We start from the raw sequence: 14,971 nt of genomic DNA, 5'->3' as shown, positions 1-14,971 counted from the left end.
TTTATAGTTTAGATAGTTGAAATAGGAAAAGAAACGATAGAATTGTGGGTTGAAGGGGTGCGAGGCCGTAGGCCGAGCAAAGACAGTGTGTGGAGACGAAGCCCCTGGATGGGCAGATTCAGGAAATATGAAAAGGAAGTTCACGAAATTCACTTTGATGCAAAGGCCGATAGATAAGAAATGCAAGGCCGTAGGCCGAGCAGATTCGGGTGTCTCGGTGTCGAAGCCCTCAGCTAGCCAAAGGCTAGTATATATATAATATGCAAAGTAACCAAAAAGTTCTTACCATTCGTGATCGTCAGAAACAGATATAGATCACGTGGTATTCAGCGTTAGATCTTGAAGTAATCGGTCAGGATCCAATATCCTTTGCCGACGTTCCTGCAGCTGCATATTGCCATGACTATAAAATTAGGGTGATCTTAGACGCAAAGAAGTCCGTGAGTGCGTGCCGCAGCTGTGCCTCATTGTCGGATTTCGAACGGAGATTGTCCAGGGAATGGAATGGGCGGTAATCAGACGGGGCTAGGTCGGCAGTATGGTAGATTGCGCAGTCTCTCCCAGCCAAGTTGCTGAATGGTATATTTGGTCGTACTTGCCACTTGTGATCTCGCATTGTAGTGCACCCTGGCGATAAACCAATTGGGGCTCCTGCTATTTCAATGGATGTTGTACCGTTGCAACTACAGCGAGTACAAGTCCGCAGTGATAATGTGGCCTGATGGTGGGGGCTCGTAATGCACCTCTTGGCGACTAGTGCACCAGACACACAGTATGATCTTGCGTAGTGCAGAGATAGTCTTGATGAGTGAAGAACAGGGTCACTTGCTGACAACAATGTCTGGTACACTTGGAAGTGTCATATTGGACCCACTGTACGATGCTCTTGAGCACTCGACCAAATATGTCCATGATGTGGTGCGAAGAGAGAGCTACTCAGGTCGGACCGAAGTAGATTGAAGATCCACATGCAAGTGGGATTCGCTGTCAATGGCTTATTATACTTAGTTCTTTCGATATAGGGAGTACTTTAGTGTAGTAGTTCCTTTGAAACTGATAATATATATATTATGCATTGTTCATGTAAAATTGAAATTATGTTGGTGAATATATAGATGCTATTATGGTATGTATTATATGCAATATTTAATTTTCGTTTTCCTCTTAATAATTACTTTTAGTACTAATATTAATGTTTGTCTTCCAGATTTAATTTATAGTATTTTAATCATAATTGTTCGGAAGTAGTATTAAAGTATTTATTTTTTTATCTTGTGTATTTATTTACAGTATATTTGTATCTTGATATTTTTTTTCTTTCGTATCTGTTTCGTCGCACTTCATAATACTAACAAAGCTGTTATCATTCTTGTGACCTCTCAAGTAAATAATATGAGTTAAGAAATTAGAATTTTAGCATTGGAGTTTTTCTATGGATAGATCGCATTTTTCAGTTAGGACGTGTATTGATTATATTATTCTCTGTATAATACATCACGGACAAAGTTCTCCGTACAATAAACGGAGGTATTCACATGATGACTTCTACAATTATAGTACTTAAGAACATTAATTAATGTAGAAGGAGAGTGATTATTATATGCAGTGCAGTATGAAAATATTGAGAGATAATAATAATAATAAAAAAAGAAACTCTTATCATAGAAATAACGGAGATAGTTGACACATCGAAACAAACAATCCAACGAATATACGAGGATCATTTGTAGATTGAAGTGACAACACTGTTATAATTCGATTGCTGTTTGTCCGGGAAACAAATGACCAACGTAGTGTATTCCGAAGCTGTGTAGCAATCATGTGGATATGTTCGTGTTTCCATGTTATGAGGTGTGATGCAAGTTTTGCTTGTGACATACCGCTATGAACAGTGTTTATTCATGCAGAACAGCGTGTTTTCATCATGTGGCACGACGTCGAAATGCACGTCAAATTCACAGATAATTACGTGAGATGTATGATGACAGTGCGTTGCTTATCGGACGGTTGCGAGATGTGATGCGGCATTCGAGGCGGGGTGCCAGCCAGCAGGCAAAGCATATGGTGGGGGCTATTAGAGGAACACGAATCAATATCGTGTGAAAGCACTGCAAAGATTGCTCGAAAATGATCAGCAATTGAGGTGTAGTGAATAGGCTAATGAACAGAATATTTCATCTACATAGGTGTACCACACGCTAATAAACGACCTCGACACACGTAAGATTGGAGCCAGACGGGCATAGTGAGTCCTGATATAAATGCAAAAGTGGCACCGATGGGAATGTTCACTTTTACACCTTAACGTTACGTGTAGAAACGTGTTGATTTTCTGCTCCCCAGTATTGATTGACGAAACATGAGGAATATCGTACTAACCAGAATTGAAACTCCAGTTGTGAATGGCAACAACCGACATCTTCACGACCGAAAAAGATCAAACAAGAGTCAGGAAATGTTAAAGCCATTATGATAATGTACTACAACCACGAAGATATTATCTCGTACGAGGTGTCATCAGGGGTTACTGTAAATGCTGTGTACTATTCTTCGTACATAAATCATCATTTGCGGCCAGCAGTGTAACACAAACGACCAATCTCTTGTACTCTGGACCAGTTTGCTTCACAACAACCCCAGACGTTATACTGCCCATGCGGTACATACACTCTTAAGACTATGAGAATCGGGGTACTGGAGCACCCACCATATTCTCCGAATATGAGCCTATGCGATTTTGATGTGGGCCGTAAATGAAAGAACCACTTCGGGGATAATGTTTCAGTGATGTTCGCAGCATTTTTTGTGCTTTAAAGGACCTCTCAAAACCTTCTTACAAACGGGATCTCTGAATGGTATCAGACATCTGCCAGATATCTGGAATCGTGTTCAACTAGGCAGGCGTGGACTACATCAAGGGGATGTAACCATGTTTACGTGAGTAACATATTTCACTTTCATTTCCCAGGTATGTTGCCACTTCAATCTGAATGACCCTCATATACAGTCTAATGCAGACACCCTCCCTTTATACATTGCTTTTGTACTGTAGATTATTCACATAATTCCAGTCTAAATTGCATTCTGACAGAACAGGACTGTCACAATGAGGCTGGTTGCATTTAAATCAGAAAATTGGTATTTGAAGGAATCAGTGAAGTATCTTGTTGTACTACTTCTGAAAGTTACTCTAGTAAAATAAAACTTACATATCCTAGACATATGGAAGGAAGTAATTTGGATATTAAATCAAGACCTTTTCACGTGTTTTACGGCCAAGGTTAACCAATTTTCTCTCCTATTTAGTTTTCGCAAATTACTTAAGAGTTCTCAGTAATCAGTTATTTGGAAATCACCATTATCGTTAAGTTACTTTCAAAAATAATCGAGAATTATTTCCTGACTGTTAGAGATTTCCAGTCTATTACTATTTCCATGAATTCAGTTCTCAAATTATGGGAATTATTTTTCGCTTGCTTAGCTTGAATTCATATTTGATTAACTGGCTCTTACAGTTTAGGTTTATGTTGTGCTTTTGAGTTTCTTAATTATGTAGTTCGCGAGTAACTTCCACAACTAGCTCAATAAGTGTTAATATATCTGATCCAAGTTTTGGCAAAAGGAACACATTTCCAATCCCAACCTACCGTAGTGTCAGTCAGTCATAGACGTGGTCATATTGGAGAAAACATGTCTCAGCTCCCTTCAAAAAAGCCTCGTATTCTCAAGTTAACTAGAAATTCGATATAATATCTGAGTATTTTTTCCCGAAAGCAGGTTCTAACTCCTTCAGTATAAAACAACGTAGTGACAAGAAATTAGGTTCTCGACAGAGGTATTATGTAATAATAAAGGCTTCAATAGCAGTAAGGATACGAGCTTTTGAAAAAAAAAATAATAATAATAATAATAATAATAATAATAATAAAAATAGGTAGCTATAATTTTTGGACACACACTGAAACATGATTTGTATATAGGAAGAGAGCCGAATTAGTAATACGTACCAAAGACATTGGCCCTGGATAATTTTCTTAGAATGTTAGAATATGCCCCACCGATAAGGTATTATTTAACATTTTTCGTAGATACTCTTGTAATTTCTGAAATACTGATGTAAGTTTTCCACCGCCGTAACTAAGCATCTTGGTAGAGTGAAATATAAAACATATGCTTTCTAGTATGAACAATCATTATGCAAATTTTATGATTAGGTTTTTACAGGTGAATCTGTATAATTATAACTATGTATCATGAACAGATAAGGCATGTGGCACTTTCAATTTGTTCGTATTACAGGGTAGTCGGGATAACATGAGCATTGTGCTAGTCACCTTTCCAGGATCACCAGGACCCTCCCCGGAAGCGATTAACGCAGAAAATGAATTGGAAGCTTTATTGGAAAGGAGAGTTACAGGTAAGCGATGCCAGTTCAAGAATTCATATTCTTTTTGCATTTGTAGTTTTGGTTTTACTTTTTTAAAATACTTTTTTTCGATTACTGACCGACATAGTATGTTCTAATAAGATTAAATATTTGGTATGAAGTAACGTGTGGATATATTTTTACTTGCAGCTGTAACAGTTCCAAACTTTTTAAAACAAATTCCCAGTAGGAATAGCAGTATACGTAGTCCATATCAATTCAGGTAGAGGATTAACTTAGATAGTCTAAGATGTTATTGAATTTAACAAGTGTTAAAATTCAGGACAAAGTAACAAACATATCTTTTTTTTTTAAAAAAAAAAAAAAGAAAAGAAAAAGTATGGACTGCCAAAGATAGGCCTCGGGCGCCATTTCTCACGTGTAAACTTCGGCAAAATGTTAAAATGCTCTATCTCCGGAGCAGTTCAATTTATTTTGTTGCTTTTTGCTTTAATTGAAAGATAATAATTTGCTGGTTCAGGTGATAACTCTGTTTGAAAATGGGTGTCCAAGTTCTCATGCTGTAGTCTTTTTTTTTTTTTTTTAATATATATTATTAACCAAAAAGGATTTCTTTTTCTATTGTTTTTATTTTTTTAAAAGAAAAAAGTAACCTCAATAGCTTTAATGTTTTACTATTGATCAGTATCATACAATACTACATTCTTTGAAAAGGAGAATTTTCACTTTCGAGTTTACGGGTTTTATAAATAATAATCATGTTTTAACTTCCATGGCTAATGTCTTGATTGGAGTTTTTTTTTTTTCCCAACACTAATTCCAGAAATTCTTAAAATTATAAGGGAGTTGCATCTCTAAGTGTACTACATATCCTGAAAAGAACACACCACTTTGGTTCTAAAATTTATCGTAATGGTTTTGCAAAAAATCTACTCTGGGCCCAGTCTGCTCAATGTGATGGAATAAAAACGATAAATTAAATTTGGAATTGGTGATTTTTTTTTTCTTCTGGATTTTCTTTACATTGAAGGTCTGGAGCAGTGTGGAACTACTCAAATTATTCCAGAATGTAACAGAGCCTTCTAGAAGAAAAATTCTGGAACAATCCAGATAATTCAGTGCATTTGACCTAGCATATTAAAAAGAAGACATATTAATTCACAATTCAGTTGTCAATAGACTATCAAAGAAAGTAGTTCACAAAATTCGTGGTCCAACAGTACCTTCAGGGTTATGTGAAATCTTGCTGAGAGTTGTAGGATGTTTTGTAGAAAGAACTGAGTTCGAATTGTTTTCTGACGGGCAGCAGGAGAGAGAAGTGTGCTGACTGCATATTTATAAAGGAGTGAAGGTGTTTCCAGTGATTGACTTTCGGTGTTTTAAATGCTTTGACAGAATACAGGGTCCCCACATTCTGGAAAATCAGGGAATGTCAGGGAAATCGTGCATTTTGCGATAAATGTCATGGAAAGTCAGGGAACGTAAATGTGCAAGACAGTTCATGAAGTGTAAATTTTGTTTCTTCAAAACTGTCACAGCAGAGTGTGAACCATTTTAAAGGAAATTCTAGAGTCTTGAGCAATTTGTTTGACTCAGAACTTCTATCACTCTTAAGGAATGTAATGAGTCGTTATGTCAAACAAAGCGTCGTTATGAAACTTGCTGACAATGCATTGAAGCTTCTTGTCTTGGATTTAACTGCAAATGAAAATTTACTAAAAATAAGAAAGGTGGATATTGGTTTTAAGACAGGAAAAGAACTGAAAGCATCAGATAGAGATAAACTAGCTTTCAGGATTGACTGTCGAAACATTTCGCTGGACACAGTCAAGAAGATTGTGGAACGGAGCCCTCTGAAGTACAAACTAGTACATGCTCTGTCAGCTTTGGACCCCAGGCTACAAAAGAACAATCCAGAACTTGCTCAGACTAGGATGAAACCATCCTACAAACTCTACATGAGCATAACAGAATACCTGATTCTGTACCTGTGAAGGCAAATTGTGTAATTTATGTCTTTCTGCACTGAAATCCAGGGGTCTCTTGTTGACATCGAAGAATACGAAGAGAAGATGAGCAACATCAGGTTAAACGACTTCTTTGCAAAGTTAATGTCCTAGAAACCAAAATATTCCGATTTGTGGTATGTTGTGAAAATATATTTAATTTTATCTCACGGCAATGCCTCAACGGAGAGCTGGTTCTCAGTCAATAAGACACTCATTATAGGAATCCAAATCAAAGATTCCCTGGAAGCACAGGGACGGGTGAAGGATGCAATTATGTAGTATGGAGGAGTGGAATTTGTTTCTATTGATCGAAGAATGCTTCTCTTAGTTCGCTCAGCTATGATGAATACTTTAAAGAGAAACGAATCCAAAGTGCAGAGGAAAGTAAAATTAAAGGTGAAAGAAGAAACAAATATATTATATTCTGCTTGCGGAATATATTATATTATATTTCAAATATATTCTTGACTGCTTTTTATTGTTCTTTTTAAAAAAAAAAAAAAAAAAAAATTTGCATGTGTTAGCGTATCATGCATATATTATTATTATATACCTACATGTTAAATTTTGTGTAAATAACAATTACTTATATTGAACATAACAGATATGCAAATGATAATCAAAGGTGCGTGTTGGACGGCTATGGGGATGAAAGAGATCGTTTAAAAAGTTTATGATCGAACTTATCCCATATCTTTCCATTCATATTCAAGAATTTATGCCAGGGAAAATAAGAATTTGTGTCAGAAAAAGTCAGGGAAATCGATCTTCACTTTTTTTGTGGGAACCCTGAAATATGAACAATGATACTAAGTGAAAAGAAGAATTCCGTATTGTGGATGAAGAAACTTTTGTATCTGTAGAACAAGAATTACATTTCCTGAATCAGTCGGCTACAGAGATTGGTGTTAGTCCTCTTAAGAAACCATGGTCAGTGAATTCAAGTGACATCAAGAAAGCATAGCAAAATTACTGCAGCTATGGGTGAGTACATCAAATCAAAACTGGCCAAACACTTCAAAGTAGAAATTCCATCTTCAGAAGAGAATAGATCAAAAGATTATTATGAAAATGGCCGGAAGTTTATATCAAGCATCAATTTTCAACTATTAAGTCGTGTCAATACTACAATAAAAAGGTGCAAGTTCTAACAATTATGCCAGTGTCCTTTCCAAAGGTACAAATTTTGCACCACATTCCATCTGCAACAAAACACATGGTGGGCAAAACAAGAAATGTGAGGTCTCCAAAAGAGTGTTTTTAAAACTATATCCCTGTTATAGTCATCCTGTAAATAAATAGGATTGTTCTCGCCAGAGCGTCAACAAAAAAGCTACTGTCACCATAACAATTGCTGGAAAAAATGGTGAAAGTGAAAAGATACATGATTCGTAGTACTAAAGAAACTTTTGCCATATGTAAGAGGGAACATGCAGTATTCCAGATTGGAAGATCAAAAAAATTTTATGCACTACGAACTAAATGAGTGGTTCCACACCCACTTAGAGATGTCTGCTCATGTATGCGTTGTGCCAATTTTGAACTTTACGTTGTAACTTTGTAGAGGCTGATCAGTCATGTTCAGTGCTCCACTGATTTTGCTGAGAACGTATGTGATACTGCCATTTATTGAAGTAAAGACCAAGTGTCATCTTTTACGGGAGTCACATGTTTTCAAAACAAGGTCACAAGTGTTGCAGTTATAAGTGATGACAGAGGACGTCACTTAGCACATGCATTGTTGGCAATATGCAAAATTCTTCAGCAGCTGTAACCGCAAGCTGCATCGTTAATTTTGATGGTGCCTCTAGCCACTTCAAAAATCGTTACGAATGTTTGGATTGATGAAATCACTTGTGCCAATGGAGTGGATATACAGTGCTGCTGGTCATGGAAAGAGGCTTTGTGATGGTGTAGGGGGTCTGTTGAAGTACCGCGTTTCAAAACAATTTTTCCAGCCCAAATTCTGTTGCAATACAGAATGCCAAGGATTTCACAAGAGTGGTGAAATCATATACATCAACAGCCCTCATCCTACTATCTGCCGACGTACTACCTGCCAAAGAAGAAGTTGAAGAATTCCGCGAACAGAAAATAGAAGCACGGTCCAAAATCAAACTACTCCTGTAAAAGGAATTCAGAAGTCACGTGTCTGAACTCACAGTAGCGGGCGAACTTATATTGCACAAGCTTCAGAGCAAGAAAAAAGAAACTAATTTGACCAACCAAGATCTCAAAAACGACTGGAGAATATTCAGATTCACAATCTACAAAAGGGATGTTTGTTGCGTGCGTGTATGACGGACTGGTGGCTTGCAGAGGTTATAGATATCACTTGAGGTTAAATGAAATTGTCGTGAGCTTTATGCTACCACATGAACTGGCTGCTGGATATACATTTCCACCTTCAAGACAGCAACACCACCACCAGTGCTCACTTACAATTTGCCCTATTTTAAAGATTGTGATTGCTTCAGTTTTTATTGGTTCAACAGGAAGGCATCACTCCATATCAAAGGAAGATACTGATGCAGTTGAACACATGTTTTAATTCATTGAATTAGTAGTTCAGTTCTAAGCAGAATGCGCAGAAGTCGTATGCTTTGGAACCTGTAATATGTTTTGGAACTTTCTTATATATTTTGAAGTCTTTAATATATTCGAAAGCTATATATCTTTATGCAGAATAAAATGCCATGTTAAATAAGACCAGATTTTTTTGATTTTATGAGACCAATATGTGAGAATGTTGTAACGGAAACTGGTTTAATGTATGGCAAAGTTTTCGGTTGTTTATAAATCCTGTTCAACTCAAAAGAGGGATTTCTCCTTTTCAGTGCATGTACGAAGGTAAGTCAATAAGTATCTGCAATTATTTTTTATTATTTATTACTACAAGAGTACATTGTTTTTATTCATATCATTTTTCAACATAGTCACTCTGTTTTTCAATGCACCTGATCCACCGTTGCACAAGCTTTCCGATACACTCTGCAAAAAAAGGTTTTTGGGTAAAACTTTTGTCAAATTCAATAACATCTGAGACTATCAAGGTAAGAGTTTTTCTTTGCCTGCCTGAATTGATCTGGTCTATGTCAGTAACAAAATAGTAATTTTCTCTCTATGGTTTTCAGGTAATACGTTGTGTATTTTTAATTCTAAACCGATGATAATTTAGTTGGCCTTATTACCAGCCTCTGCTGCCTATCAACATATACGACGTACTACCTGAAAACCATACAGAGACATGCTGAACTTTCGTCGTTAAAGCTTAAAACAACGAGTAAATAATCAAGTTAATGCCTAAATGAAATTGCAAATGAAAATGTATATTAGAATTGCTGAAAGAGCTCTCTCTCTCTCTCTGTATATATATTACGTGTTATCTAAGGTGCTCCCAAGTAAACTAGTGATAAAGGCTTGGAGCCAGGTTCGATTCCTAATGGGGACACAGCATCATAAGGCAATTTGAGAACTAATTAAATTACGAGGTAACGAACTGCTGTGCGGAGTACCAAAAATGTCACCATTGCTTTGACTTATGCATGACAGTTGAACTCGCAGTGGGCTAGAGTGCCAGGTGGTTCATATCAATCTGTAATGCATTCATTTACTTTTTTGGAAATGTGATTTCTCGACTGTGATTACGATTTGTTGGATAAAAAGTTTGTATCACTTACAGCTTTCCTACTGATCAGGGAAAACTCAAGGAAAATGGTGCAGGTCAGGGAAACTCAGGGAAAACGACTGGAAAGTCAGGGAAATTTTAAAAAATGTATTTTTTCTAACTGATTGTACACCAATTTCAGCTTAGCCAACCATTAATGATCACATTATAGAACGGTGCTCACATTTTTATGGGTGATAAGTGGGATGTACCTATGAGTATTTGATTATTATTTCTCTCTATAGAATAAATGTTTTCATATATAAATATCCACCGTTAATGTTTCCTTATTTATATGTCAACGTCATCTGACACCTGTCATAAAAGTTAGGGAATTTCCTGCCAAAAGTCAGCGAAGGTCAGGGAAATAGATTTCTCCAGATCAGTAGGAACTCTGACTTACCTTCATAGTTGTACGAATGACAGTTAATAGAAGGAAAGAAAATAAATAAGAGACATGCGTCATATGTGAGTTATTCCGGGATCATACGTGGGCTGTTCCAATGTTTTGAAACCCAGTGAGATATCTAACAAGAGAACATTCCGATTTGGTGAATTCAATTGCTGAAAATGATTGATAGCACTGGACTGAAAAAAAAAGTGTTTAGGGGCAGACCGTATACAGGGTGGGAGATAAGTGAGGGCAAAGTGCGAAGATAGAACGTAGAAAATGTCTAAAAATGCCATGTTAATTTTGAAACGAGTAGAGGGATTGAGGTCAAATGTTGGAGCGGCCGCTGTGGCTCAGTGCTAGAGCGTTCACCTCTGGTGCATGAGGTCCCGTGTTCAAACCCTGTTCCCGCCAAGTGAACTTTGTGGTGGACAAACAAACAAGCGTGGCGTCGGTTTCCTCGGGGTTCTCCCGTTTCCTCCCACTTTCTTCATTCCACCATTTCATTCATTTCTCATCATCACCGTCTCCTTTAGCCTAGCCTGCATAACCGTGGGACGTGAAACTCAAAAATTTCATTTCATTTCAAATGTTGTATATGAGGAATGCATGTAGAGCCCCACTGAATAGACGTAATGTAAATCATGGAGGACATCTGAAAAGCCGCCCTGGTTGGAATTAGCTCAAGAATAATATACGGAAAAGGGGTCATGTGACATGTGGTTCTCGACTCACACCGTCTATTGAAGTCAATAGTGGCCAATACAGTTTGAGATCTCTGTTTAATTGCAACTGTTATTAACTTGCAAAGACGTGAATTGCTAAGTGCAGTTGTCAGCAAAAGCGCATATCTTTTTTTCATCTTCTGGTTGATAAGACTTCAGAATTAGTGAATCAGTTTTTTTTTTGGGGGGGGGGACATAAAAGCGCAACTGTTCGAAAGATAGAGTTTCTAAATTACAGGAAGCTTCTATATTGTTGTAAAATCAATCATTTGGTATCTTGTTAAGCTGCTCTAGTGCTCTACTACCAGGTATTTTTTATTCGATACATTCCATAGCCAACATTAGAATAGTAACTGAATTGAATTACAGTGTTTACAAACAACTTAATGTACATAATGTCGCTCCGTTCGACGAGCCTGATTACAGGAAAATTCCATTTAATTGGCATTCCTTAGTTTATCATTAAAACTGTAAAATGTAGGTGACTAAGATATTAATCATTTGATCGGACTTTAAGCCTTACGCTTTAGAAATGCGTCATTTCCATTTGCATTTCACATTTAGAGGAATGCACTTTGATGTTACACTAAATAGCTTATTTATGTAGCAGGAATCACTACTGTGGCAAAGGAAATTAACTATTTTTTTCGACTTTTAAATTCTATTAAATATTCTTTTGTCGATGTTTATCTTCATTATAGCTTTACACGAAGAAAAGAAAGAATACATGGGAGATTCGTATTAACATAAACGGATTACAACTAGCAAAGTAAGTTTTATAAAAACATTAAAATCACATATACGATAATAATTACCATATGGTTTGATGAAACAATAAATGAAATAAAGTCCCTTAAAATTGTCATTTTAGCAACAATGCATTCAAAGTTATAGGAGGGAAAGTAATAGAAAAATAACCAGACTTCCGAACACAGCTTACAGTTTGCAGTTTGAAATCCTCAGCTCTTCTTTTGTTACTTAATGAAATGATACTTTCAGCTTCGTTGTAGTTAAAGAAAACAGTCACGCTTTTCTGCCTGTATGCATAAACGTTAAAATAAATAAATAAAATAAAATAAAAATGAAAAAATATATTAAGGAGTTTGTTATCTATCAATACAACTGGAGGAAAGCACTACGGTAATTTCCATGCATGTTCAGTTCTTCTTTTCTGTCGGAATTCAATACTTTTGAACATGGTTCGAATCGCAGGTGATTCGATTTTCCGAACCTGGGTGATTTTATATATATATTATATTTCTTAACTTTTCTACAGTTCTTGGCGTACAGTTTTTTTTAGTATAAGTGGTACACGGGGAAGATTAATAATTTCTTAACCTAACCAAAAATAAGACGTCGCAGAGCCGTGAAACCTTTTCTGTATTTTCCAATGTAATTCCTCCTTAGTGCAAGACACTTATTATATCGTTCCATTAGATTTTCGTAAACAAAAAAGCATTTGAAAGTTCCAGTGTTCAGGAAGGAAATCACTATCAACCATAATAACTTCGTCACTACTAGAACGTAGTTAATCATTATTACTATTATTAAGCCAGGGAACACACCCACAAAAATAAATAAATAAAATAAATAAAATTAAAAATTGAGAGTACCACATTTGGTGAGGTAACATTTTATTTCTTTGCAGTTTGCTGTTACACTTATAAACTATGTATTGTCTTGATGCATGATAATTTCAGACAACTTTCCACAGCGATTCCCTTTTTTTTCCCTTCACTTAAACGTCTTAATAGTTCGCAACAGTATACCCAGTCATCGTATCACCGTTTGGTAGAGTGACCATCACCATACCTCCAACGGTCTCTCTGAGTGGGAATTAGGTGTTTTCCATTGCTTTCAAACCTGTTTTGTCTCAAGTTCAAAGTTGTGGATGTAAATCTTCTCCTGAGTTACGAGTATTTACTAAAGCAGTTTGTACCCTCTTTATGAATAAATGGTGTACTCACAGCGAACACTCAAGATTTTTCCAGGCTCTCTTCGGTTCTAAAACAGGGCGGCGTCAAATATCAGGTTAGTTTTAATACATTAAGGTTTTATATCAAACCGCCACTTGGGTATGCTATTCACGTCATTTTGGTTTCTTTGTTCAGTTGTTTCATTTTGGAAATAAAAATAAGAGTGAACACGCTCTTCATTTTCCTAAGAGTAAGATATACGACGGAGCGCAGTATTATGAACTTTTCAACGTAGTGTATCACACACATATTATATATTATATATACTAAATTGGAACAATATTGCATATTGAAATATGTAATAAATTCTGCCGTTTTTTTCTAACGCACTGTAAAACCTGCTATAACTTTGTTTAAACAAGCAAGTTCTCATTTTAAAGAAGAAAGGTTAACACGTACTACAAATACACGTGATCCCTGTTTCAATCCTTGGAGGACACATCCTTGGAAAGAAGTTAGCAATACCTCAGGTCACGTTGCAATATTAGATTTACTGCTTCGTATTTTCGGAGTTATGTGAACTAGTGATGATTTCAAGGGGTGACCTGGGAAGGAAATGCTATCCCACTCCAAAGGTTAGGAAATTTTTCTCGGTGCATATCTCCGACCATGCTGAACGTGTTATCAGTATCTTCTCAGTACTGTTTTAACCCCCTCTCCATATGAGATGGTGGCATAATCTGTGAGTTCGTACTACTGCTGACACTTTCGGTTTGTCTGCACAGTCTCACAAGCGTAGTGTGCCCGCCACGTACTCTGTAAACTGCATAGCAGATTCTCAAGAAACCTTTGCAGTTGTACCTCTGGTGCTGGGGTCCATGGTTTGATCCCCGGACAAGTAAGTTTGTGGAGGACAACATTGTGTACGTGGGTTTTCTCGAGTTCCTTCCTCCCACTTTATCATTTCACCAATTCTTCCATCATCATTCACTTGCCTAAATCATCGTCTCCCTTAGCCTAACAGGCATAATTGTGGGACGTTAAACTGAAAGATTTCATTTCATTTTCATTTCTATGGCGATCAGTGTTAAACTCGAAAGTGGTTTATTTCTGAAACTTCTGATTTGAATAAGCGGTTAAGGGAGAAGATGGTACCTATTCTTAAAACGCGAAATTGGTTCAAGGAAATGCTTCTCGCTCTCTCTCGTCTATTTTTGATCTATGTAGATCAATATTAAAACTGAAAGTTGTAGTGGATATCTCCCGCTTTCGGTTTCAGTAGAGAGAAAAGGATATTGATGAAATGTATTTTGGAATTCTTAATCGATTGGAGAAGACCACTTTTCGATATCTGTTAACGTTTTTACTCTATAGTGATCAACGTAAAAACCGGTAATGTTTTATTTCTGTCACTTCGGTTTGAATATTGCTTCCGTAAGCAAATTCGATTTCATACTTTTGAGCGACTAAGCTCTGACCAAATTTGGTGGTAATCCATCATATAGTTCTTTAGATTTTTTTTCTCGCTTGAACCAACAGACAGGCAAGGTAAATATATAATGGAATGTTGGTAAACCAATCTTCTTAACAACCTTTGTTCCTAATTGTAGTACTTTTCGTCTACAAAATAAAAGTTATCTGTGTTTCTTCTCAGGAACATTCGAGAAAAATGATGGGAGGGGGGGGGAAGAGGGAGACTACCAGAGATGACTTTTTTCAAGGGGGCATTTTTTTTTTTTTTTTTTTTGTCAGGGGTGAAATCACTCGCAATCCCCGTAAATTCACACACTGGGAAGAATAAACGCTTTAACCTATTTAGTAACGATTTAGTAGCAACTATGTGTCCTTAAAAAACGAAAAAGAAAAAAAAATGCTC

General features: G+C 36.5%; 1 protein-coding gene across 6 annotated transcripts in view; it reads left to right on the top strand.

Moving 5' to 3' along the window:
- The window catches only part of alph (protein phosphatase alphabet), a 123,512-nt gene that overhangs the window by 47,200 nt on the left and 61,341 nt on the right, over positions 1-14,971 (top strand). For all 6 annotated transcript variants that reach the window (XM_081730347.1, XM_081730345.1, XM_081730343.1 and 3 more), the window contains exon 3: positions 4,300-4,417. In XM_081730347.1, coding sequence (XP_081586473.1) covers positions 4,300-4,417 — 118 coding nt within the window. The remainder of the gene's footprint in view (positions 1-4,299; positions 4,418-14,971) is intronic.

The sequence above is a fragment of the Thermobia domestica genome, chromosome 11 (genome assembly GCF_964235325.1).
Source record: "Thermobia domestica chromosome 11, izTheDome1.hap1.1, whole genome shotgun sequence".
NCBI classification, from domain to species: Eukaryota; Metazoa; Arthropoda; class Insecta; order Zygentoma; family Lepismatidae; genus Thermobia; species Thermobia domestica.
The sequence above is the reverse complement of the archived record's forward strand: the minus strand, read 5'-3'. Positions and strand labels throughout refer to the sequence as shown.